At 46.8% G+C, this 25,638-nt stretch overlaps 1 protein-coding gene across 6 annotated transcripts; it reads left to right on the top strand.

Annotated features, from left to right (window-relative positions):
• Positions 1-1,498: 1,498 nt before the first annotated feature.
• pacsin2 (protein kinase C and casein kinase substrate in neurons 2) lies at positions 1,499-25,193 on the top strand. 6 transcript variants are annotated; one of them, XM_064342688.1, is made up of 12 exons: positions 1,499-1,655; positions 11,290-11,377; positions 11,583-11,739; positions 12,063-12,298; positions 15,669-15,824; positions 16,521-16,696; positions 16,926-17,046; positions 17,919-17,966; positions 20,000-20,115; positions 21,261-21,392; positions 22,479-22,663; positions 23,046-25,193. In XM_064342688.1, the coding sequence occupies exons 2-12, from the start codon at positions 11,321-11,323 to the stop codon at positions 23,156-23,158; spliced, it is 1,497 nt and encodes a 498-aa protein (XP_064198758.1). In that variant the 5' UTR covers positions 1,499-1,655; positions 11,290-11,320; the 3' UTR covers positions 23,159-25,193. The 6 variants fall into 6 exon arrangements, with proteins under 6 accessions (XP_064198758.1, XP_064198757.1, XP_064198761.1 ...); XM_064342687.1 differs by having other exon boundaries at positions 1,523-1,682; XM_064342689.1 differs by lacking the exon at positions 1,499-1,655 and adding an exon at positions 9,261-9,378.
• The last annotated feature ends 445 nt before the right edge of the window (positions 25,194-25,638 follow it).

Consider the following 25,638-nt stretch of genomic DNA (forward strand, 5'->3'; position numbering starts at 1 on the left):
GTCCAAAGAAAACTGGAACACCTGGAACTGGAACCAAGGATTCCAAAAAATTTATTCTTTTAATTTGAAAAATTGCATATATGGTGACATTCTGCCATACATGTATAAAACTTGTTTCCCTAAAGAGGTGATTCATTCATTCATTTTGTAACATGGGCTGTACATTTTGACATGTTATATAGGATTCGGTAAGGGGAACAAATGTTTAAAACTGACTCCAACAGTAAGAGAGCTCTTAGCAAAATGTAACAACCACACTTCACTCCCTCCTCCTCCTTCGTGCTCTACTCCACACTGTCCTTGTGACCTTGCTGGCTCTCACCTGATACGTTGTGTGTTTAAGATTCCTGGTTCACCTTGTGCAAGCCAAGCAGTCCTTCCAAGCAGTGTAACACAGCGGAGAAAGCATTTTTATGTTTTACCGTGTTCAAGAGGACCTGTGAACTGCAAAGTCTGTATATTTAAACCGTGGGGTAAACTGCAGTCTCTTTGTCCCTCTGTGAAATCCATCTGTGTTGTGAACTGTTACAGAGGGTGTCCTGCACCTTTTACTGTGTGAACCACTGACCTTTACTTAACATGCATTTTATAGGTCAGCGGTCTGAACAGAGGATTGGCTTATAAGTGCACTTGTAAAGCCTTTCAGATTTGTTTCTACGTTTGGTGCTTAGTTTTTCATAGAAATACTTTTGTCAATGGAATCAAGCTGGAATTTTTGGTAAATTTTTATTCTGCCAATATAGTTTAACTCTCCCAAATTTGTGTACAGTATATGTATAAGGAGTGTATTTATTGTTATGGTTGATTGCTTTTCCAAATACTAAAGGTCACTAGCTGTCTGCTGACGTCCTGTATTTTAATATTGGCCTGCTCTTAGTAATGTATTGCCCACCAGGGCCTACCAAAGGCATATGCAATATATAACTAATCTTGTCAATGGTTGTCAAAATGTTGCTATTAAAGCGAACCCAGCCAAACAATCCAGAAATATAATTGTATATGCACACACACACACTTATGAAACTATTTCTCGCAACACCCTGGCGTCCCGACCCCTTACAATTTGCAAAGTCTCAACAAAGAAAAAAAAATCGAAATTGCTATGTGCCCAATGCTCTTTTTCTAAGATGAAGACCCTCAAACCCGTTCACCCACACAACAGGTCAGACAGTGAAAATGTTTGCCAAGTTTGATTCGAAAAACATAGGAATTAAAAGCTTGCCCTTGACTTTTAGGAATATTCAGTATTCCAGTCTGTTATTAACTACCTACTGTATGAGAATAAAAAGCACATTATTTAGCTGTTATAGCCACACGTTACTACTAATACCGAGCTAATAAAATGTTTAGTCTATGAAGTCATACAGTTGTTGCAGGGTTTTTTAAATTACAGAACTGCTAAAAGAATTTTTACATTTACATATCTTCATTCATGCGGTCAAACTATTGCACTCGGTCGTCAAAAAATATCACTAAGAAAACTTAACGTTCAACTTCTCTCTGATTTAGGGATATGACGTCACAGAAGCGCGCCGCTCCCAGTCATTTGTCGTAAGTGCTGACCAAAAGAGGAAAGGAAGAAACCTAAAAACATTTTTACCAAAGGTTTGAATTCAAGTGTTGCGCACTTCTGTCAGGGAATTAACAGTGTCAAGGTAAAGGAATAACATCTTTTTCACTGGGTATGTCTACTTTTCTTGCTATCTTTAAAGTAAAAACTATTTAGCTGGTTAGGAAGCCACCTGGAAAGTAGCTTGTGTCACACGACTAAGTAACATTAGTTGTCCAATTTGCTAACTCGCCAGCTATGCTGTTCTGATTTACTTGTTAATTTCGAATGGAGAATGGGTTAACCAGTTGAATTGTTCTGCTGCATTATGTTTGTGGTTTGTGACTGTAATGTAAAAATCATGTATATGGCATAATTCTTATGTTTGTCATCTCCGCAAATATTATGAAAACTGTTTTCTAAAGATATGATTTTGGTTTGTGTGAACGTTTCTTGAACTGTCATAATCGTATAAGATACCATGCTGCGCAAAATTGTGCGCAGATTCGCCGGTCATTATGTGTGGATCAGCCAATACTGACTTCAATGAATTGGACAGACATAACGTTATAAAACATGGTCATTTTAAAAGTGACTTAAACTGCGCAGTTTTCCGAAGCACGGTGGCTTCCATCGCGACATAAGTCTTTAATGCGGAAAAACTCTAGAACCAAAGGGCGGGGCAGGGGTTTAAAATACACCCCCATTGGTGTCTTGAATTAAAAATAATTATATGTATACTTTTTTCTTCTGATTATAATTTCTGCAATGATTTGCCTTTTCATGTTGAATTAACTTTTCATACTCGTAATGTTGCGGCGTTAACCACATGCAAACTAACTTCGTCGGTAGCTGAGTTGGCTGGCTCGTGACAACGATGATGCACTCCAATGCAGCCCACATTAAATATGATACGCGTGCTGTCTATTAGCGTTCTCTAAAAAAAGAGAGGTCCTTTTCACTCAGGAAATTATTAGCTGAGCGAGTAACAACTGATTAGAAGGATCCCGTTTTCATGTTTTCCGAGGACATCTTGGTTTTCCTTTTAATTCACTGCCTCGAAAGCTATAGCCTGCATTAATTGACATATTGCAGTGCTGGCTGACGTTGCTGTAGCTGAATGTCTTACAGAAAGGAAATTCCGTTTTAAACTCCATGCTTTGACCGTCTGGGATTTCGATCATGAAATAGCCAATTTCATAATGTTTATGTTTTTCGTTGGTTGCTTGTATGCTTTGTTTTCTTATATTCTTGTTTTAAGAAAATGTAGTAAATTGGGACTGTCCGTTAAATCTCTAAAATGAGTTTTATTGGTGACAGAAAGTATTGGAGTTCGTTTTCGACGGCTCAATTGAGTAAGCGCTTGTGAGCCAAGAGATATGAAGTACCTTGTGTTTGTTTTGGCATGGGTGACCAGTGATCTGTTGCGCCAAGAGAGTCGAGTTTCTTTTTGAATGATTTGCATCAATCATCCACAGCAGAGGCGAGTTAAATAGGCGGTTAAAGCTGTGTGTGCGCGTGAAAAGTACTGGACCTTTTGAGTCAGAAAGATAGCCAACTTGTTTGCGCTTTATTTCTCTTTGTATTGGATTAGTATGCAATGGTTTCTGCATCTTCAATGTTGTCAATCACAGAGTCCTGAATTTTTCTCTGAAACTCTTTAAATCATCACTTTACACTATAAGAAAGTTGATTCGCCTGGCCTAGATAAATGTAGATCAATTTATTGGCATATTTTCATTATAAGACATACTGGGGTGATTCACTTTTATTTTATTCATATCATCCCTTGAAGTAATTAGGCCATAACTACTGTTTACTCTGAACGGATTAGCTGTATTTTGCTATCTGTACCAAAGGTTAACAAAATTTGTGTAAAATGGCCTTCAAATCTCCTACTCCTGCTACATGAAGTCATCTCCAAAGATATTTAAAATTACAAGACCTCATTGCTCAATTAATTGAAAGCTATGGCAAAAGAATTTGGTCCATCTGCCACAATTTCATCCAGTGTAAAGTTTGTGGGTTCAGTACACAGTTCAGAAACATCTGCCCCCCACCCCAAAAATCAATAAATAGTTATATATAATTCCTGTATACACTACTGTTGGGAACTGTCATTGAGTGTTTTTACCTGAAGTTCTGCACTTTAATCGTCAGTGTATAAACACTCTAACTCCTTTTACAGTGCACTGAAGTCCATACTGTGGGAGGCTCTGCTGCCCTGTCTACTTGTCCAATAAATGGAAGAAGTGTTTATTGGAAATATCATTGTGACTGAATCACTGTGATGTGCGCCGGTTACATCCCCTAAACTAGTGCACGCACTGTGCTTTGCTGCATAAATTTTATTTTCCGGCCGTAGCGGTAGCTATTTCCAAAGGAAGCGCGTGGCTAATCGTAAATAGCGAAGGGAAACGGCAAAAGATAGCGTTATAAATTGCACACACAGCATGGAAGAAAGGAATCTTGAAGGACGACATTTTTGATGACATGGTACATTTACACTTGGCTGTGCTCGATGTGTTCGCTTCGTACTTTCCTGTTTGATATTTCGCCTTTCTGAGGTCAGGGCAGGTGAGCTATGAAGACGTGACCCGGGGACCGGTTCCCATGGTCACGGGTGTGTTCCGTGTAGCTCTGGCGCCCGTTGTCCTAAGGCCGGTGATAACGCAGGACTGGCCTCGTCTGAATCGGCTCCTCGTGCCCCGTGGGGTGCAGACGGACACTGTGGGCCTTTAAGAGTACATAACGGGGAGTGTGGGACGTAACCCCCCCCCCCCTTCTCTGTGATCGCAGACAACAAAACCAGCGGCCAGGTCTACAGACAGTATGCCGTCTGTTTTCCATCGAGGCAAGTTCAGAAGTAGCTCCTTTATCTTGGCTCTGTTTGAGAGTCCATAGAGGGCTTTGAGTAGCATTAAAACACATTTTAATAAGTATCGGCTTATTAATAAAAAGGGCTTTATGTAATCTCCGTGTCCCGGTTGTTACGCGGTGGACTTACTGCTCCCCTCGTACTCTCAGCAGTGTCCTCGCGCGCTGTTACCTTGGTGCCGTGGATTACGCATGCTGCGGCAGGCATGCGGTTCCTGCCTGCCTGGCGTTGCAGGTCAGGTATGCCACTTCTTGGGTTTTTTGCACTGGTAGGGCAATCCTGCTGCCTCTGTGTGGAACCAGGAGGGCAGCAGCAGCTTTTTTCCCCATCCAGCCCTGTGTGACCACCAGGAAGCGCTCTCTCAGACCTGCTCTGCCCCTTCTGCGCAATGAATGAGCTCCATGTTGCTTATCTGTAAAACGATAAGCAATGAAACGTGTCCATATGCTGAACTCTGAGAAAGAGGAAGAACGAAATATGCAGGTGTGCATGTGGCAGGGAGGAAGAGGAAGAGCCTAGAGAGCGTGGGGGACCTTCTCTTTAAAAAGCAGCTCTTTCTTGCGCTGGTATATTTGGTGGAATTTCCCAAAGGTCACTTCTGACTAAGGCTGCCTCAGCATTCCTCTGTACGTGTAGGCTAAATGACCACAGCTTGTATATTACTAATGTAGACTTGAGCACCCGAAGAAGTAGCCAGACTGAGTAATGTGCCGTCTGTTGTCATGCCAACACACGCAAAACTTTAGGTGGCCTTATTTATTGTTATATGTTTCTGTAGCTGTTTTTAGATCATGTTCATAGCCGAATTTATATTGAAGTAGTTGTGCTGGGCGGCACGGTGGGTAGCACAGCAGTGGGTGGCACTTTTACCTCGCGGTAAGAAGGCCTTCGTTTCGAATCCCGCCGGGGGCCTTTCTGTGAGGAGTTTGAGCTGTAACTTGTAGTGTGCTGCGTCAGATTTGTGTGTGCATTCCTATGTGAGTGCTACGTTTAGCGTTATCATTGCACGGTGCACGCCCATTATACTCTCGCCGGTCAGTGTGTTTGCGAAACTTTAGCCCGGCGTCCTCTGCCAAGGACATTGCTCTGGCCCGCGGGAATGCGCAGGTCAGTCTCCCCGCGTTACGAGAGCATAGCTCAGATATCGGCACGGAAACGCGTGGCACCGCCTGGACATAGCTTCGGCGCCACGAAGCGCGGTTATACCTTTGATTTAGTTCAGCAGTACCAGGGGAGTCCGCTGTTTCTTTTTTTTTTGAAGCAACGGGGGGAATCTCTCTGGTTTAGTTCAGCGGCAGCAGTAAATCCGTGCGATTTAGTTTAGACATAGCGGAGGGATATCTGTTTAGACTGAAGATACCATACCGAACATACCAGACTAGCTGCTGTACTGCCGGGCTCCTCCCTTTCGCCTGGAAAGGTCATTTGTGTCTCATCCGTCTGTTTTTAAAGAGTTTCCAAAACGGCCCTCGGTGTGCTTCATACGTTTTCAATCACTCTGGCCTCCCTTTTTACAGTTATTAGTCACTTTTTTAACAAAGAGGCCTCAAGCAGCTATTCACTGCACTGCTTGCCTATTCTCCTCTCTATTCTGTACTGAGGAGGTGAGGGGAGGGGTAAGATAAGCAGAGCCTGAGTGTGCTTATGTGGGCTACAGACGGTAATAAAATAGCGGGAGGCCTGGTGTGTAATGTGGAACATTAGATGCCACTCCAGGGCGGGGGATGACTCAGTCGCACAGGAAGACGGGCCGAATGGCAGCGCCAAATAAAAGCTGACGTCACCGCTAAGGTTTCCGATGTTACGCCACGACCGCCAAAAAAAAAAAAAAAAAAAAAAAAAAAACGGGTTTGTTTTTTCCTCATTAACCCTGCGGGCGGGTTGCTCACCAAACCCGGTGAGGTCACTCCCCTGTCTGTCCCGCCCAGACTCCGTGGCGGTGCAGTGATGTAATGCCGCAGAGGCGCGGTCACGGGATATCCCAGCAGGGTGGGGGGTTTGAGCGCTGGTCCTGGAGAGCGGCAGGCTGTGCTGGTCTTCCCTGTCACTCAACACATTATTTGGTCAGTTGGTCACTGGTCAGTTGAATCGGTTGACTTGGTTTCTTGGGTCAAATTGCTGCTCCCAAGGTGAAAGCGGAAACCAGGGGACCCTTTGGCTCTCTGCGTCCTGGGTTGCGGAGCCCTGCTGTTGAGAATGGAGCAATCGGTTTCCGGTACAAAGTCTAGCTTGCTGCATCATTTGTGTAACATGGCAGTGATATTGCCGTAATACCACTGCGGCGGCTATTAGCGATAACGGCTAACCTGGCTAACACGAAATGTCCTCACAATGTTAGTGGAATGTTCTGTCCGCATTATAACATTGCCACTACACTGCGGCAACATAGTGAGAATGTTTTGTGTTGGCTGTGAACATACGCCAGTGTCATCTACAGTGATATAGCGGGGCTGTTACCTTATTGTGAAAATGTGCCTTGTGTTTGTCCGGTGGAGCCCTTGGGGAGATACTGTGTGTGCTTTTTGTGTTGATTTATGCCTTTTGTTTGTGGAGGGAACAACTTTGGCGCAACAGAGAGACTATAACATTTCTAAGATTAGGAAGAGAAGGGAGCACTCAAGGGCCTACGAACACACAAGCACAAAGGCTGCATTCACACACCCTTCTGTTGGTTCAACAAAGCAAAGTTCAACACTGCTGAAGGCTTGTGGGGACATATTGCCTGTGCGTTCTCAGAGCTGTTTGGGAGCAGATCTGCGTATCGTGTGGGGTCCGGGGCCGTGTTATGTTGCCGTTGTCTTGTGAGGACAGCCGGGTCTCGCTTTCATGGTGCCATGTAATGGCAGTCAGACAGACAGATTTCGTCGGATTGGACTCGAGTGAAGGGAGACTAATAACTTTTAGCAGTTGCTACAGCGACCGTAGCAGATTATGTTTAAACATCTCACGTTTCTTGCAGAATGAAGCACTGTCTCCTTTCTCTGGAAAAGAAAAAGTGGATAGCCTAAAAGCTCATTCGTTTCCTGCAGTAGAGGACTGGTGCAGTACCTTATTCACAGCTCACAACCCCCCCCCCCTTTAACTCCCCTCCATGAGCTGACTGCTGTATACAGGTCATTGAACCACAGTCAGGTCTTCAAACCCCATTGGTTAAATATTTTGCAGTTACCAACTTGCATTTTGTTCAGTTTGTTCCGTTTTATGCAATCTTCAATAGACAGTGCATATTAATCCGTAATAATCTTTGTAGTCTGATATGCAACATTATTGTCTCTATGTAGGGATTGTGGTAAAATTGCATTGTTAGGAACAGTCAGCGTGGATTCTGAGAAGGGGATTATGCTTAACAAATTTCACAGATTTGTTTGAAGAAGCTTATTAGAGATCTTGCCCAATTCAGGGCTGTGTAGCACATTCTGATCTTTCTAAAGCTTTTAATGAACTGTGACATAACTGAGAAATTCTTAAATGATCTGGACATTATAAGGCTGTTTGTCTCCCTATTGATGCAGTCCCTATTGGCTACAGCATGAATGAGGGATGCTTATTTTGTGTTTTTTGTTATATTAACACAACCACTGTAATTGTTATACTGTCTATCCTGGTTTAAATGAATTCTCGTTTAGGAAGATGAATTTCTTCCTGTTTCCTGTTAATAAGCTGCTCTTGTATTTAAAAATAACAGTTGTACTGTGAATTATGTTTTGGCATGAAACCCCTTGTTAGTTTTGCTCTTGTTATAAAAAGTTGGGTGAAGCTCTTGGAAAAAGTGTGGATACGCTCAACAAAGTTAGCAAGCATTATTAGTAATTGCAGTTTTGAAGGCATGGAATAACTGGCGAGATGCCCTGAACACTCTGTGCTTGTGTGCACTTAGTTTTTATTATTCAGGAATGTTGAGCTCATACAGTAGAGACAGGAACTGAACATCTGCATTTCTGAGCAGCGACACTGAGGGAGCTAGCTGGTGAGTGTGCACCTTCATAACTGTGTCACATGCTGGGTGTTCTGTGTTCTCTTGTTTCCATGGCAGCAAGAGCACTGGGGAGTAAGGGCACAGCTTGTACTCTCTCTCTCTTCCTCTCTCTCTCTCTCTCTCTCGCTCTCTCTCTCTCTCTCTCTCTCTCTCACTCACTCTCTTTCCCCCGTCTCCTTCTCTTTCAGTTTCTTTTCAGTCTTTCACTCTCTCTCTCTCTCTCTCTCTCTCTCTCTCACTCTTTCTCTCTCTCTCTCTCAGAGGATCGGAGCAGGAGGAAGTTTTGTAAGAGGAGGAGGTGAGGGGGAGCAGAGCACAGTGCTGACTCTAGTCTCTCGCCCTCTCTCTCTCTCTCTCTCTGAGAAACTGCTGTGTCTGCAGGCCATCTGCACAGAGACAGAGGATTGATCTCTCTCCTTTCTGGCTCTGCTTTAAATGCACACCATTCCCAGAGAAACTGAGGATGATTCAATCTGAGGAGTGTACACTCCACCACGAGACTTCACCCATAGTCTGAGTGGTTCTATGTACATCTCACCATGCACCCTTAGTCTGGGGTGGGGGCGGGTTATAGTATATTCTATCACGTGTTTAATATGCACTCCACTATGTGTCCCCGGTTTAGGGGCTTTAATGAACACTTGATCAGGCAGCCTGTGAGTCGAGCAGCTCATCATGTATGCAGTGAGGAGGGTAACACAGATGCTCAGAGTCGCTAATGTATGCTCACGCAGCAGCTGCGCTGCTCTGGCTGGTGAATGCAGTCACTGTGCCTCTTCTTCTTCTTCTGTGGTCTCTGTGAGGTCATGACCTCCTCAGTGGCTTCACTGTTCGCCGCTGCCCCTCCGGTGATTGTGCGTCTGACCGCCAGGGCCAGGAAATGAAAGCGATGAGGACCCCGCCTCCTCCCAGACTCTGATCCCCGACCCGCGACCCCTGACCCCTGACCCCAACACGCCGACAGCAACAACCGTGGTTAGCCTTAATTTCTCAGCACTGCACCGCCCAAGAAGCTCTCCAGTCTGTGTGTACAGAGAAACAGAGGAGGTGCCTGAGAGGGGGAGGGAGAGCAATTGTAGGGAGGGTGGGAGGTCAGGGAAGGACGCGGAGGTGATGCTCCCCTTTTGTCTGTGCTGTCGCGCTGCACTTCCTGCCCAGGAGGAGCGCTCCGGTCTGCATGACAGTCTGTGCGTGCGCTCGGAAAGAAAGAGCGTGGAAGGGAGCCAGGGGGGGAGACTGGAGATGAGAGGACAGGAGGAGAGAGAGAAAGAGAGAGAGAGCCCCCTTCTGTCAGCGCTGGAACACCAGGGCCAGAATGCAGCCACAGTCCTTGTCCTGACACCTCAGTTATCTCCTTCCTGTTCCTGTTCCTGTTCCGATTACCAGAACAGGCCTCAAATTGGCACCACTGCCTCAGCCCACCGTTAGCCGTATTCACTGCAGTTTTCACATGTATTTACCCCCCCCCCCCAGGTTTGCCCCGTCAGCATTTTTAGAATGCTGATATACCTTTGCAGGTGTGTTGTAATGAGGCTGTGATGTTGTAATGAGGGCTTGATCAGACTAGCCCTGCTGCCTAGCAGCAGTGGATACCGGGCTGGCTGTAAACCAGCGCTGCTGTTTTCCCTGTAGTCAGCACCTCAGGGTGTCTCTGCGCGCGTCTCTTAGCAGGCTCTGACATCGTCAGGCTCGTTAGTCAAACGGACGCTGACAGCCTGTTGTCGCGGCGTCAGTCGCGCTCCCTAGGATGGTAGCGTGACCTTGCGTTTCCTCCCAGAGCGGAGAATGTGCGGATGTGGAATGGAAGGGCCTGCGTTTCCTCTCAGAGGGCTGGGATGATAAAATAGAGATAAAACAGTGACAGTGTAAAAAAAAAAAAAAACCTGACAGGAACACTGGTAATAACCAATGGGACAAAGCTGAGAGTGATCCAGGAAGTAGCCTAGTATCCACCATCATCCTTCCATTTTCAGTGCTTTACTTAGTATTCTTTCTGAATTCCTAGACTGTTCACCTAAACCACATAAGTCGGGGTGAGGTTCATATATCAATTGGGCATATTCAGAGCAGAGTTTTTAAAGAACATTTGAGACGTATTCCGGCTACCAATAATTATCAGTGCTTGAGATATTAAATATTTTGTCCTTTCCTAATGCAAATTGGCTGAGCACAGGCATTAACATATCTCATATGAAACGCTCACACCTCTTTCCCCCCCTTACCGATTTTTCCTCTCCCTCCCTCCCCCTTCCTCTGTACCTCAGTTGTACCTGTAGTAACACCACCCCCCCCCCCTTCCGCCTCCCCCTTTGGCCTCTGATCTGCCCTGTCTTAAGCTATATGAAAGCAGCTATGCAGGGGTCGCCCGCCTGGAAGAATAGCAGGAATTTTTATCACTTCCCCTGGAAAGAATGCATTGTTCTATGGCGCTGGGCCCAGCTCTGGGAGGGTGGCCGCGGAGCCGGGGACGGGCGGGAGCGGGACGGGAGCGGGGAGAAGGAGCGAGGGAGTGGGACACTGAGGGAGGGAGAGCGCCGTCTTCGGAGCGTTCGCCTGAGGAGGGACGCGATCGCGATTAGCGGCGTAGGTCCGGGGCGACGAAAACGCTGTGGTTTGGTTTTTCTGAATGAGCTATTGTGTACCAGGCAGGAATGTTAATGTGCTGTAAGCTACACACCGTGTCCCAAGCCAGGAATTTCCCACATGCAGAGAACCTGCAATGCGTCCTCTGGCCCTGATGCGTGTAACTGTACCTGTGCCTTTTTGTGTATGTGTAGGTGTGTGTGTCTGTGCGTGTGTGTGTGTGTGTGTGTGTGTCTGTGTGTGTGTGTGCGCGCGCGCACATGCGCATGTGATTGACTTGCCTTATTTGCTGCTGTGTTTCAGTTCCAGCCCCTGGGTTGAGAGGGAAGCAGCCATGTCCGGCACCTACGACGACTCCATGATCGACGTCTCCAGCGACAGCTTCTGGGAGGTGATGTATCTTTAGCACAACGCTAGCATAAAGTTAGCACGACGCAAAGCATTAACACAGCATTAGCTGAACTCTTTATTACCTATGGGCTCTATTTCTGTGGTTGTTCATTTTCAGTACTGGCGCAGGACGCTCCCGGATGTCTGTCACACCCTCTTTCAGCAAAGCCTCATTCACATCTTCCTCATCCTCGTCTTCCTCTCAGGTGGGAACCTACAAACGGACGGTGAAGCGTGTGGACGATGGGAACCGGCTGTGCAACGAAATGATGACCTGCATCCACGAGCGCGCGCGCATCGAGAAGGCCTACGCCCAGCAGCTGACCGAGTGGTCCAAACGCTGGAGGCAGCTGGTGGAGAAAGGTAACCTCCCGCGCTGGGCCGCTTCTGGTTCTGCAGGAACTGACGTTCTCACCCTGGCCACTTAGTCATTCCCCAGTTAAATTGGTTTAAAGATTTCCTTGCGCTCAATCTAATGTGCGGCGAGCGTTCTGGCACAAAATGGCTGCCGTCCGTCGCTCAGGTGGGTGCTACACATTCATGGTGGTTGAGTTGAATTTCCAACATTCATTGTGACGCACTTAGAGGATTTGAAAGTGCAGTCTTTTGTTATTGACGACAGCACACTAAAGCTGCGCCGTTCGCCGTATTGCCTCTGGCTGAGTTTCGTCCGTGCTCTTCTGCAGGCCCTCAGTACGGGACGCTGGAGCGGGCTTGGACCGCCCTGATGACCGAGGCGGAGAAGGTGAGCGACCTGCACATGGAGGTCAAGTCCGCCCTGATGGGGGAGGACTTCGAGAAGGTGAAGAACTGGCAGAAGGAGGCCTACCACAAGCAGATGATCGGGGGCTTCAAGGAGACCAAGGAGGCCGACGACGGCTTCCGCAAGGCGCAGAAACCCTGGGCCAAGAAACTCAAAGAGGTACGGCAGTCGTTCGGCTGAGCCCTTAGCCCTCTCTGTAACTCTACTGCCTGCCAACATGCAGAAAGACAAACCATTGTTAGCCCTGCAGATGCACTGCAGTAGGTATCCACAGCAGTGTGGTCTCTTTGACTGGTTGCCAGCCTGCAGACCCGCTTGCATAGAGATGTAACACATCTGCGGCACTGTGAAGAGGGAAACGGGCACAAGAGCTTGTTTGTGATACCATTGCAGTTTGTGCTATAAAGTGCGATGGCACCATGGATTTACATAGGATATGGGCCTGCTTACTGGCAGTCACTCATCAGTGTGTGCTGTACATTACATGACAAGACGTAGTATGCTGTTATCTGTAGATAGCTTCTGAGGGAGCTGTTGTGCATTTGCTGAATACGATTTATTGATGTACACACATCTTGCTGTCAGCCAGCCTATTTGATTGAGATGATCTCATTCGCTCAGAGATAATATGAACTCATCACACACAGGCTGTATTTATCTGATAACAGATCCTTTCAACACCCGCTTATTTTGAGTTTCTTTTTTTCGGTTCACTCAAAACAAGGTTTTAGTGATTTTTTTTTTTCTGTGGTCAAAGCATTTATCCAAAGGGCTAAAATCCACAACTCAGAAATCAATGAGAAATTGGAATTCTGCTCTTGTGCATCAGCTATATTCTGGTATGTTCTATATTTTCAGGGTTTGACTAAATGGAATGACTATGTATTGTCAAACAGTTTGCTCAGAACGGGGGAGGTGTGTATGGAAAATAGTACTCAGGCACTGTTTACATAATGGATTGCACAGGAATTTAATCTTTGCCTGCACCCTGCTCTGTCCCAGTCCCCCACTCGTTTCTAATTTCTTCCCGTGGCGGAGACTCTGAACCCTGCGCGTTTGTTGTGCAGAGCATGGCGGTATCGGGCTGTTGTGTTAGCTGGTCAGCCCTTTAAGGAGCACGCTGCGCGCTTGGTCAGCGTAGCGTCGCGGTTTCCCGTGGCTGCCATGGAAACGGATCTGCTTCTGCTCTGATCGTTAAAACGACGGGAGGCTACGGTTACAGCAGGGCTCCCAGGACGTTCCTGTCGTCGGTGAGGAAGTCCTGCATTTTATCACAGAGCCGTGAGCACCCAAGTGGAAAAGCTACGTAGTCCTCAATTACGCGCTGCCCCATGGGGCTCCCAGCCGGTCTTGGTCATTGTTGAGCCAAGGGCAGTCCACTGCACTAAGAGCGAGTCCCTGTGGATGCGCCACTCACGGGCCAGAAGACTGCGGTCTGATGCCACACCGTAGCCTTGGAGACCTGTGCCCGGCCTGGTCTTGCTTGGCAGCGTGAGTGAGGTTGGGCTGAGGGGGTTGGTTCATCGACCCATCGGTTAACCTTGTTCTTCACCCCCCCTTCGTTGGCTGCCTGTTTATCAAGCTGATGCAACTTCCTGCCTTGTGCAACGTCCCTCAGTGCGCGAGCTGAAGTCAGCAGTTTATATATATAGGCCTGATTGATCGGAGTGAGGCACTTCCTAGCGAGGGCTTCCTAGCGCAATCTGTGCTGTACGGCTCAGCATGTGACTTCCGCCCCCAAACTATCTCTGGGGGCAAACTACACCAACGCAATGTTTGGTCACACAATAATCTATGACTCCTCTTGCGTGCGCTGCATTACCTAATTTTACACCCCGAGATTTACCTTCGTCCTCATTGGTCACTCTCTCTCTTACTCTCTCTCTTGCATTAATGTAGCATGTATGGGCCAATTGAGGAGGTTGCATTACATTACATTGCCGTCACTAAGCAGATGCTCTTAGCCTGAACGGCTTACAGGAAGTGCACAATGTCAGGAATACAAAAGTACCGTGGGAGGTGCGGTGCATTTAGCTGTGGAAGGGTCAGCTGAGTTGTGTTTCCAGTTAACATATTGTCCTTGGGCCTGTGACCCCCACGGTCCAGAGCTAAATCCATGTTAGCCCCTGCTAGCCAGGAGCTGTGTTTAGCAGTAGCATCACGTAGGGGTGCGCAACAGCGATGGTGACGTCAGCAGCGGCTCTGTGCGCGAGGTGCACTTTGCCCTGGCGACGCTAGTGCTAGCAGCTGCTAGTGAACCGCAGAGTGAAACAGAGCAGCAGCAGCTTCAGCCTCTGGGGAACTTGAGTGTGCATTGTTTCTACGAGCGCTGTGCTGTACTATTTTTAATTGGGTGAGGGGAACCCGCCCAGGAAGTAAGGCCAAGAATTTATGGAAAATCATTGCTTTGTGGGGAGGAAGTGCTGTCCGATCATACGTGCACATTGTGTTGTAGAAATAAACAATGCGCTGACGTGGCAACAAGCAGGAGACGCATATAAATAATATCAAATATATATACATTTTTCAAATAAAAAAAATAAAAAAACTGTGCAGGTTGCTACACAGCAATGAACACAGACTCCTGTCGCACTGAATCCTCTCTTAACCTGGATGACACTGTCGGCAGTTGTGTGTCGCCCTATGGAGCTATGGGCCGTAATCCGTACTGGTACGGTCTGGATTCAGTCCTCAGCACGGCGCCTTAATCGAATCAGCCACCCAGCAGCCCCTAACGTCAGAAATTTTTTTAATAGATGGACCGGAGGCCACATTTCTGAATGGAAGCCGGTATCATCCTTCAGACTCGGTGTCTGGCTCTTTTATTAATGGTGTCGTGAAATGTTTTTTTAAACGGAACATTAAACAGACGCTGTTAACGGTATTGGAATGCAGCCCAGGCGTTTGAACGCTAGGTTTGCTCGGTGGTATAATCTATGGTCCTGCCCTCGTATCTGGCCTCTGTACTGGAGCGTGGAGGAAGCTGAACGATGCGCGAAATGAGAGGCACTCGATGGATGCAAGGCCCGGTCTATGAATAATAGAAGGACTGCGATCGGTCTAGCTGTCCCTCCATCATCCTCAAAATTAGATTGTGAACCTGCCAGTTATCAGAGAGCAGTAGCTGTCCCATGCTGCTGATGGCTGTCTAACTGGGCTCAGAGCTCCAGCTTGCAATGACTACACTGAACAGAACAAACTTCACATCCCATCCCAGTGTGGCTGGCAGCCCTGTGGTCATGTTCTACTAACATCAAGTTGGATTAAGCAATTGAAGTGCTCTCATTACTGTATTCCTGAATGTGTAATCGTGAGAGTGCCATATAAGAGTAAAATTGTAATATTGATTGCTAATTATTGCATTGAATGTTACCTCATTGAACTAGAACTAGAGTCGCAGACCTTCAGTACGAGACTGAAGCTACAATGATGAGAGGTAAAGACAGGGTCTTAACCAAAACGGATAGCATACAGACGCTAGACGCTGTGGCCCTGTGAATCAGTGTGTGGCGGTGTGACTGCGCCGCAGGTGGAGGCGATGAAGAAGGCGTACCACTCCGCCTGTAAGGAGGAGAAGCTGGCCACCAGCAGAGAGAACAGCAGCAAGCTGGAGAACAACAGCAACCCAGAGGCACTGAAGAAACTGCAGGACAAAGTGGAGAAGTGCCAGCAGGAGATGCAGAAGGTCTGTGTGTGTGTGTGTGTGTGTGTGTGTGTGTGTGTGTGTGTGTGGGGTGTGCGCGTGCATGCGTGTGAGCATGTGTTTATGTTTGTGATTTGTATGTGTGTTTTTTGTGTGTGTGTGTGTGTGTGTGTGTGTGTGTGTGTGTGTGTGTGTGTGTGTGCACTGACGCGTCTACTGCCTGTACGTGTCAGGGCTAGCTGCAGAGTGTGTTTGCATTGCGTGACCGATCGTTATCTCTGATCTTGGGTGTATTTATACTGCTGTCCCCTGTCTTGTGACCTGAGTTCTATCTGACAGCTGTTGCTCTCTAGGAAAGGTGGGGGCATGCATACTTTCATTATTAACCAAAGCTATACATTAGTCAACCTCTGTCACCCTTTTGTTTCTTCTGAAGTAAGTTTGATGTTCGAATATGAATATTACCAGTAATGAATGATTATGTTTTCGCCACTGTGGCCTTTTGCTAGCAACTTCTGAACTGTGTATCTCTGAAAACTACCGCTGTTTTTAGCTTTGCTACGCGTCTCTAACCCACCTAGAAATACATACTGTGGTGTCACAGTTCAAAGATTCAAACCGCCAACTCTCCAGGGGCCCTGAATTTAGTGCGCTGATCATCCATGTGTCTGTGTGCATGCGTTCCTGCATGTGTGTGCGTGTGTGCACCTGTGCGTAACCTGTTTTTCTGTTTCCCAGGCAAAGGAGCGCTATGAGAAGTCTCTGGAGGAGCTGGATAAGTGCACTCCTCAGTACATGGAGAACATGGAGCAGGTCTTTGAACAGTGGCAGCAGTTTGAAGACAAGAGGATCTGCTTCTTCAAGGAGCTGCTGATGGAGGTGAAGAACCACCTGGACCTGTCTTCCAACCACAAGTAAGTCAAGTGCAACACAGGTTTTCACGCTCTCGCACTCGCACTCTATCGAATATGCCATGTCAGAGGCTGCTGGGTGACTCGTTCTGTTAAAGCACTGTTCTAGTGGCAATAACATGATGGAGCATAGGTGGGCCCCAAGGTCCAGGATCAAATCCCAAGCATGCCACCACTGTAGACTGCAGCACCTCCCGCTGGTCGATTCGTGAACTCCTGTCTTTGTCTCCAGGTTCCAGACAGTTTATCACACATTGGAGGACACGGTGAAAGCCGTGGATGCAGAGGAAGACCTGAAGTGGTTCCGGTCCAACCACGGTCCAGGGATGCCCATGAACTGGCCGCAATTTGAGGTACTGTTGGACCACCTCCAGTGAGAGAAGAGGCTGTGTTAATGACGTCATGTTACCATCTCTGTGAGGGATTTTCTACTTGAGCAAATAAAATAAACATGGCTGCTATAATTCTGCCTTATTATACTGCAGTAAAATTGTCTAGTGCAGGGCTGCCCTACTCTATTCCTGGAGATCTACCGTCCTGTAAGTTTTCATTTAAACCCTAATTTGGTACACCTGGTTCTACTAAGTAGCATTTCAGTGAGATCTCATGAATGAGGTGTGCTTTGTTAGGGTTGGCGTGAAAACCTACAGGACGGTAGATCTCCAGGAACAGGGTTGGGCAGCCCTGTTCTAGTGGTTTTAAGCATTGGTATGCTCCCTTTTTGATTTTATTTTGTGCAGCGTTGCTCAAAAATCAGGTTCATCATTTGAAGCCGGGAAGAAAATCGGTGTCTGAAATCACTGTTAAATTGTTTCAATCATTCACCAGACAAATTCTGAATTTGTGCAAATTGCTCTCTAAAATTCCCCAGCATCATTCACAGTTGTGAGATTTTCAGGATTCACACACATGACCTCGGACAGTGCACTGGATCATTTATATCCACGCCTTTTCATGCTCCACCTCAGATACAGGACCTAGGAATTTATGCACATTTAAGAAAAATGAGGACAAGTCAATGCTTCCCATAGACTGAACCTGCCATGCAGAGGAATGGTGTGCCTGGTTATGGGGGTAGGACAGCAGTGGGAAACAGTGGAAAGCAGGGGCAAGCAGTGGGAATGTTACTCCATTCAAGGAGGTGAAACACACCTGTTACTAATCTCCCCACCCCCCCCCCCCTCCCCCTCCCCCTCCCCCCTGTTCTTGTCTGACCCGCCGGCAGATTCTGGACCTCTCCCGGGCTCGCTCCCATAAGAGAAGGTCCATCGTAGTGAGTTTTGCATGGCGGACATTTTTTCCCACGCTCGAGGGTCGCTGGGGTCACTCTAAACTCAAGTTCCCGTTTTCCTCCCTTAACCTGCCTTCTGTGTGAGTGCACAGCGGAACTAGGGAGATGTTGCCTGATCCCTCCACACGGCGAGCCACCCAGCCTGCTCTGCTCCGCGCTCCTAATATAAAGCTGATATGGATTATCGCCCAGCCCTAGTGGTGGGTGCGCAGCTGTCCTTAGACTTCCGAGTGGTGATCGTTCACGGTTGCTGTTATAACGCTGGATGGCGATGGTGTGCGGTTGCTCTTATAATGATGATTGGTAACCATCTAGTTGCTATGTGCGGCTCCTGCCCCTGCAGGATGTATAAGAACGCCATGGCGACTGAGTTCAGCTGTAGGACAGGGGTTGCTGCTCGTGATACAGGGCCCTAGAGCATTCGAGGAAGGACTGGGGTTTTCCAGGCCGGGTCTGTCAGTCCCCTGAGAGATTTCGGTGTGCTGGCCCGCCCGCTAGAGCGATCTGGGCATGTAGCGCATATGAGTGCAGCTTCCACTTCACTAATTTCATACGAGATCAAAAGGCAACTGGCATCCCTAAGTGGGAACTTAAATTCCCACTTACTTCTGAGGTGGAGGAGAACTGGTTGCAGTTCAGATTCTCAGTGACCGCCTGGTTCATGAGGTTCGAGTGGTGGGAGAGCGTACCGTACGTCCCTGAGAACCACACCATGAACGTGAACTCAGCAGCTTCAGTAGAGTGCTGTCTGAAGCTCGGAGCAGCAGAGGTGTACGCCGCTGGTTTGGAGGGGAGCAGGGGGGCGGGCCTTTGTGGTGGAGGTGTTGAGGCTGGTTTTGGGCTGAGCGGTGTGGGTCTGCTTTGGGCTAATGATGGGTGGGGCTAACTCCGCACTGAGGGGACGGCTCTAGACCACATCTGGCTTCGCTCTTCACCGCACTGTGGTATATTTCTCTGCCCTGTCCTCTGTCTATGCGAAGAAAGCGTCTTCTGTCCGACACGAGCGAACAGCCGCGCACTTTTTCAGCGCGGTACACGCAGAGCTCGCAAGCCCGCGCTGCACACTAGCGTGTGATAAACACGCCGTGAAGCGGGTCACGCCCTACTGCAGGAAGGCCGCAGCGCTGCATGCTTCTGTGTGCTGAACAAACAGGGCCTGAAATCTTCCTCAGAAACCAACAGAGCGCTGGCACACTGTCACATGATCACACACAGACCTGTTTGCATGTCAGGAAGATAATGCAACACGACACTGTACGGCCATTACAGGTGGCCATCTTGCTGTCTTACTAAAACTACTTCTGCTTTTGTACTGTTCATTTGGAAAGGAGCTTGTGCTGTAGTGTCAGCAGTTTTGTCAGTGGCAGTGTGTTTGTGTGTGTGTGTGTGTGTGTGTCTGTCTGTCTGTGCGTGCGTGTGTGTGTAATGTGTATTAGATGCACTAAAAAGCAAACAGACACTAAAAGGCTAGTGTGTATCTGTCTGTGTACGTGTGTGCGTGCAGGTGCGTGTGCTCTACGTTATAATGTGTATTAGAGACACCAAAAGGCAAACAGACGCTAAAAGGCTAGTGTGTATCTGTCTGTGTCTGTGTGCGTGTGTGTGCATGCAGGTGTGTGTGCTCTACGTTATAATGTGTATTAGAGACACCAAAAGGCAAACAGACTCTAAAAGGCTAGTGTGTATCTGTCTGTGTCTGTGTGCGTGTGTGTGCATGCAGGTGTGTGTGCTCTACGTTATAATGTGTATTAGAGACACCAAAAGGCAAACAGACTCTAAAAGGCTAGTGTGTATCTGTCTGTGTGCGTGTGCGTGTGTGTGCATGCAGGTGTGTGTGCTCTACGTTATAATGTGTATTAGAGACACCAAAAGGCAAACAGACTCTAAAAGGCTAGTGTGTATCTGTCTGTGTCTGTGTGCGTGTGTGTGCATGCAGGTGCGTGTGCTCTACGTTATAATGTGTATTAGAGACACCAAAAGGCAAACAGACGCTAAAAGGCTTGTGTACGTTCCAGGACTGGTCTGTAGATCTGAACCGGACTCTCAGCAGGAGAGACAAGAAGAGGCCGGGAGAGGGAGTGACTTTGACTGGGATCAGCCAGACCGGGGAGCAGGCGGCCAAGAGCAGCAGGTAACGCACCGCTCCTTAACCTGTGGTCGTCAAGGAAACTGACCCCTCCCCCTCCCCACTTGAACTCTCCTTCTGTCCTTCTCCCACCAAGAGTGGCAGCAGGAAGCACTCCATTGCCTGGCCAGTGGCATGGCAGCTTGTCACTTTGAAGGAGTACCAGTGCCTTTGTACTCCTAATGTCTCACAACCGGTTTTGATTTGTTTTGCTTGCGTAATAATTAAGCAAACCAGTGGACAGCGAATGACCTTTCACTTTGCTGTATTCTTTTTTGTATTCAACTGTGCTGATTGCACATATAAGCTGATCATGATGATCATGGTCATCAACACTGCCTCTGACCTTCTGTCTAACCACGTGTATGGATTTACTCTGAATTATCTATGCCTGAAATGGTAGTACATTGACAACATTATTTATTTATTATATATAAATATATATAACACACCTTATAATTTGAATACTGTAATGTTGTGATGTGCTGTATGAACCATCATTGTCAGAGATCACATTTAAGCAAAAGGGAATTTACTTGCCTGTGGGTATAGGATATTCCCCTAATTTGCACATGTTTAAACAAAAGAAAACAAACATGGGTTGATAGCAATGGTCAGTTTAAAGAAACTATTTCCACCTCTTCTGTCATAAACCACCAACCACTCTGACCTTTTGTCTCCTAGGAAACATACCTGTCCCCACCCCCCCCTTCCTTCTCCCACATTACCTACATGCCCTCTGACCCCACCTGACAATTGACCCCCAACTGACCTCTCCTTCTTCCCCTCCCCCTCTTTCCCTCCCCCACCAACAGCAGGTCTCTACTTCCTACACCCACTCATCTCTACTTCCTGTAACACTACACACCTCCCCTTCTACATGGCCCAGAAAAGCAGCTGGCAGCACACACACGCACACACACAGCTCTCCTCACAGAATGTCGCTGAACTGAATCATTCCTTCGAACTAGAATTCCAGAGAAGGCATAAAGGAAGAAAGCAAATGTGTGTCATTATATTCTCTGTCCTCTGTTTGGTTTATGCTCAGGCATGTCACAGTATCCACAAGTCTCCTGATTTGGGTAAAGTTGTTTCACAAGGGCGGTTGGAGTACAGGCATGTCACGTTGCTCTCTGTCTTCGTGTCGTCAGCCTCACTGTACCCAACAGCACTGAGCAGGTGGGCTTGAACCCCTTCGAGGAAGAGGACGAGGAAGAGGCGCCCGCGGGAGAGCCCGACAGCGGTCCTGTCAATGTCGTGAAAGAGGCGGTTGAAACCAAAACGTTGGTGACAGATTCCTACTATCAGTGTTTTGCAGCGCTGCGCCTCCTCTCTCCTGTCTGTTGTCCGTTCGCTCTCTCCCTAAGAGTGTTCCAGGTGGCCCTGTGCCTCTCCGCATGCTCACCTAATCAGCAAACGGCACAAACCGGCCTCCGGCTCAACAGTGTTTTGTCCTGCAGATAATCCTGAGCGTGTCTCTCCCCCTGTTCATTTTCCTCTTATAGTGCACTCAGGCCTGCTGTAGCCATGCCAGTGGACTGCTAAAGAGCATACTTTTGAATTACACTTACTTCTTTTCCACCAGTATTAGTTTCTACATTTTTCTATGCAAACAGTGTTCATGCTGAAAATGTGTATATGAATTTACGGTATGCAAAAGTGCATAGCTAAGTCGCTTGAGGCAGGACAGTGATATTTAGGGCAGGGAGCGAATAGTCTGTGTCAAAGGCATACTTCTTGGCATTTAAGCAAACAGGATGTTGACAGTGATCCACACTTGGCATGTTTCTGCTACACCGGTTTGATTGTAACACAGCTCTGATATGTGTTTGTGTGTCCAGGTTGTCCTATGTTTGTCTGGTCTGTCCTCTCTTCCTCTTTAACCAAGGGAAGGGTCTTCCGGGCCTCTCCTATTGTGTAGCTGCTACCCTCTGCTGGTGGACGGGTGAACAGGCGTGGCTATATAGAGTGAAGCTCATTCTCCAATCACGTTCTTTCAGCATTTCAGTACACCGTGCTCTTTTTAAGCATTTTTCCCATTTCACCTTTCCAGAAGTGGAATGCATACCACCTAGCTCAAGCACTTCCTCGGGGCACTGAATAATATGGGGACTGATGTTTGCTTCTTCAGATGGACAAATGGCTAAATCCTATTCCGTTTTCTTCCTTGTTGATTTTGGCACATTTGGAACGCGCGGCAGTCCTGCGTTTTGTGTTTGGTGTTTTTCTCACACGAGCTAACCGCCCTATCTTGCCCTGCTCCTCTCGTCCGGCTTGCTGGCTGTCCACTCGGTTCCTGAGCTGGCCACGACTGACAGCTGTCTAGCCCCGGCCCCAGACGTCTGATTGGCTCCCCCGTTTTCCCACAGCACCAGCAGCGCGGAGAAGACCCAGGAGTGGTCGGACGAGGAGACGGGGAACCCCTTTGCGACCGACACCAACGGGAACGGAAACCCGTTTGAGGAGGAGCCCTCGACGCCCGCCATGTCGGTGCCCGTCCGCGCCCTCTACGACTACGAAGGCCAGGAGCAGGACGAGCTCAGCTTCAAAGCAGGTAGGAGGAAATGGAGAGAGGGGGAGAGAAAGGGGCAAATAAAAACGAGAGGGGTCCTCCCTTCAGGACCTACAGAAGCACTGCTTCCCTGTGTAATTCTCTTCTGATACTTTCTCAGAATTGAACCCAAAACATGCTGTCAGTGAGGGATTGATTTTGCGAATGTGTTTGGGAAATTAGGACAGTGAAGTGCACATCTGAGAGATGCAGCTTTCTGGAGTCCCAACTGTGGAACTGTGAGTGTAGGGACTGAGGCTGCAGTGTGACTCATTTACCTATGTAAAACCTGCCTACATACATCACTCGCCTGTCTGACTAACAGGCACGTTTTTTCAGGACCTTGTTTTATGATTTACTTTATTTGCTGTCCCTCTCGCCGTAGGCGACGAGTTCACGAAGATCGCGGACGAGGACGATCAGGGGTGGTGCACCGGCCGGCTGAAGGAAGGGAAAGTGGGCCTATACCCGGCCAACTACGTGGAGGACATCCAGTAAGAGGAGGAGGAGGAGGAGGAGGAGGAGGACGGAGGAGGCGTAACGTTGCCGGCGGGGGCCCGGCGTTGAAGTGCGTCGTGTACAGAGGACGGCACGAAACCGAGTCAGGAACCGCCACAGCGATTACCCACCTCCGAAACTTTAGTGAGGTCGCAGCCGAACGCTTGAGACCAGGTACCAGACCAGGGCCGTATGCAGCAATGAGGATTCAACTGATCGCCCGACTCATACCAGTCAATACCATCTGTGGCAGAGAAGACTGAACTTATGGCCCCTCCACGTCATACACCATGGAGAAAATTCAGCTCATCGCAGCACATTCCTATTAATGACAGATTCGGCAGAGAAAGCTGTTATCTCCAAAACTCAAACCAATTAATGGCAATTCGACAGAAATAAAATTTGACTGATCTCCACAATGGTCTCCATTTATGCCTAGCTGGTCATTTGCACCAAAATACTGGTAAAAACACTGAGCCAGCATGATGTGGACACCTGCAGAATGTTGTGCGTTCTTGTTTATTTGGTCGTTCCTTGTACATATGATTTTATGCCTATGCTTTTTAAATGCCTTGATCTTTTAAGCGTCCATTTATTTTTATTTCTGGGTTACGGTATGCCGGATTGCCAAAATCCATTGTTCTTCAGCCCGACAAACCGCCAGGCTATAGTTACGGGTTCTTTTCTTTGTTCTGCCTACGGGCAGATAAGTACATGAAGCACATTGGCTCTGCAGCCATGACATGTCACAGAAACAGTAGCAAATCAGAATATGGGTTGTTGGTTTAGGGTCTGGAGTTTTTTTGTCCATCTGTTGCACCGCGTATTGCAATTTTTCTTTGTGTTCAGCATTCAAGCGCACCTGGAATAGTTATTTGTAGAAGTTTTCTTTTTGAGTTACATTTGCTGGAAAGTTTTTTTGTTTATCATTTAGCATGTATGCACACGCCAAATGGAGGATCTTTAGAAATCTGACTGACAAAGGATCAATATTCCACAGTGTTTTAAGTTTTTCACAGAACAGCACAGGGTGCCCTTTGAGAAACATGCCGCTCACTGCACATGGATTTCAGCTACAGTGGCTTGTTCACATTATAACTTCCCTGATTGATTGTACATTTTCCACTCTTTACACTTATCATGAGACTTGTGAACTTTCACACAACCATCAGAATATTGCCAGTTTTTTGTTCTTATGTACTACATTTAAAGAAGAATAATAATTTGTGGTCTCAGAATGTTTGGGGAAAAAGGTATCTCTCACTTGAAGTTACAATATTTATTCAAGCTAGCACTGGAAGCTGAATGCCTTGCTGTTCAAGGAGATCGTTGAACCGCTGAAATTTGATGTTCTCTGTAATATCAGACCCTGATTGAATGTTTTAACACAATACAAATATATATTTGCATGTAAATAAAGATGAAGCTATGAACAAGTAGCACAGAAAAATTGGTAGTTAATTGAATTTTTACTAATAATTTGAGGACTGTTAATTTATATTGCCCTATGCGATGTTTTCTGTTGGGCTAATGCTGTGATTTCAATCAGTTTGTACAATAATTTTATTTTTTTGGCTCATCAGGTATGATTTTGTTTTGTTTTTTGTTCATTGTAAATAAATGTTTTCCCCCCATGAGTCATATTGAATTATGAACAGACACTCACAGTAATGGTCTGTATAGTTTGCCTTCATGCTGAGTTCAATAATGCTATTGTGAAATGTCCTGTAGGACTACTTAAACAGTGGCAGCCTGTTGAATACATCTGTTGCCTTGGGGTACTTTCTTTAATGTATGGTGAGACATATATATGTTTGTGCATACACACACAGTTTTTAATGTTCCTGATGAAGATGACCTCAAAATGACTGCTCTGTAGAGGGGTAGTTCAAATCTAAAACACCGGATCACTGTGCATACATGTGAGGATAGGTAAAATTGCAAACTTGTTATTTTGGGGGAACACAGGAGCTATTTTTGCACAATTTCATTGTAAATGTCCCACAGCAAAATAATAAAAGCACTAAAATATGGATTTAAGGTGTGAGTTTATTTTTCCACAGCACCACTATTGTGCTGTTCTCCCATTATTTCATAATCCGACTGCATGATTTCTAAAATGTTTGAATTATACTGCTGTCTACACTCTTGCCGGTTCATACACATTACATAGTTTTTACCTTAATTGATTTTTTGTAGTTCAAATATGACCAATATATAGAATATATATTGATATATAGAAACAACAGCATGCATTGTACATTTTATCTGTTCTCTGACTAATATTGAAGGAAATAAGACTGAGCTTTTAAAAATAAATTTAGAGAAGGCTTTATATGCATATTTAGTGATCAACGGGGTAGCAAATGTAGATCTGGTTTATGCTAAAATGGTGTACATTTTAAACATGATATATACTCATATCTGTGGATTTCTATGTAGTTTTCCACAGTCATTTTCTTCTGAGCAGGAGTACAGTG

Source organism: Anguilla rostrata, chromosome 7, assembly GCF_018555375.3.
Source record: "Anguilla rostrata isolate EN2019 chromosome 7, ASM1855537v3, whole genome shotgun sequence".
Classification (NCBI taxonomy): domain Eukaryota; kingdom Metazoa; phylum Chordata; class Actinopteri; order Anguilliformes; family Anguillidae; genus Anguilla; species Anguilla rostrata.

What these genes read in the sequence shown, in the direction of transcription:
- pacsin2 (XM_064342688.1), top strand. Translation starts at nt 11,321, where the DNA reads ATGTCCGGCACCTACGACGACTCCATGATCGACGTCTCCAGCGACAGC. An exon ending in GACCTGTCTTCCAACCACAA is followed by an intron (nt 16,697 to 16,925) that starts GTAAGTCAAGTG and finishes CTTTGTCTCCAG; the next exon opens with GTTCCAGACAGTTTATCACA. An exon ending in TGAACTGGCCGCAATTTGAG is followed by an intron (nt 17,047 to 17,918) that starts GTACTGTTGGAC and finishes ACCCGCCGGCAG; the next exon opens with ATTCTGGACCTCTCCCGGGC.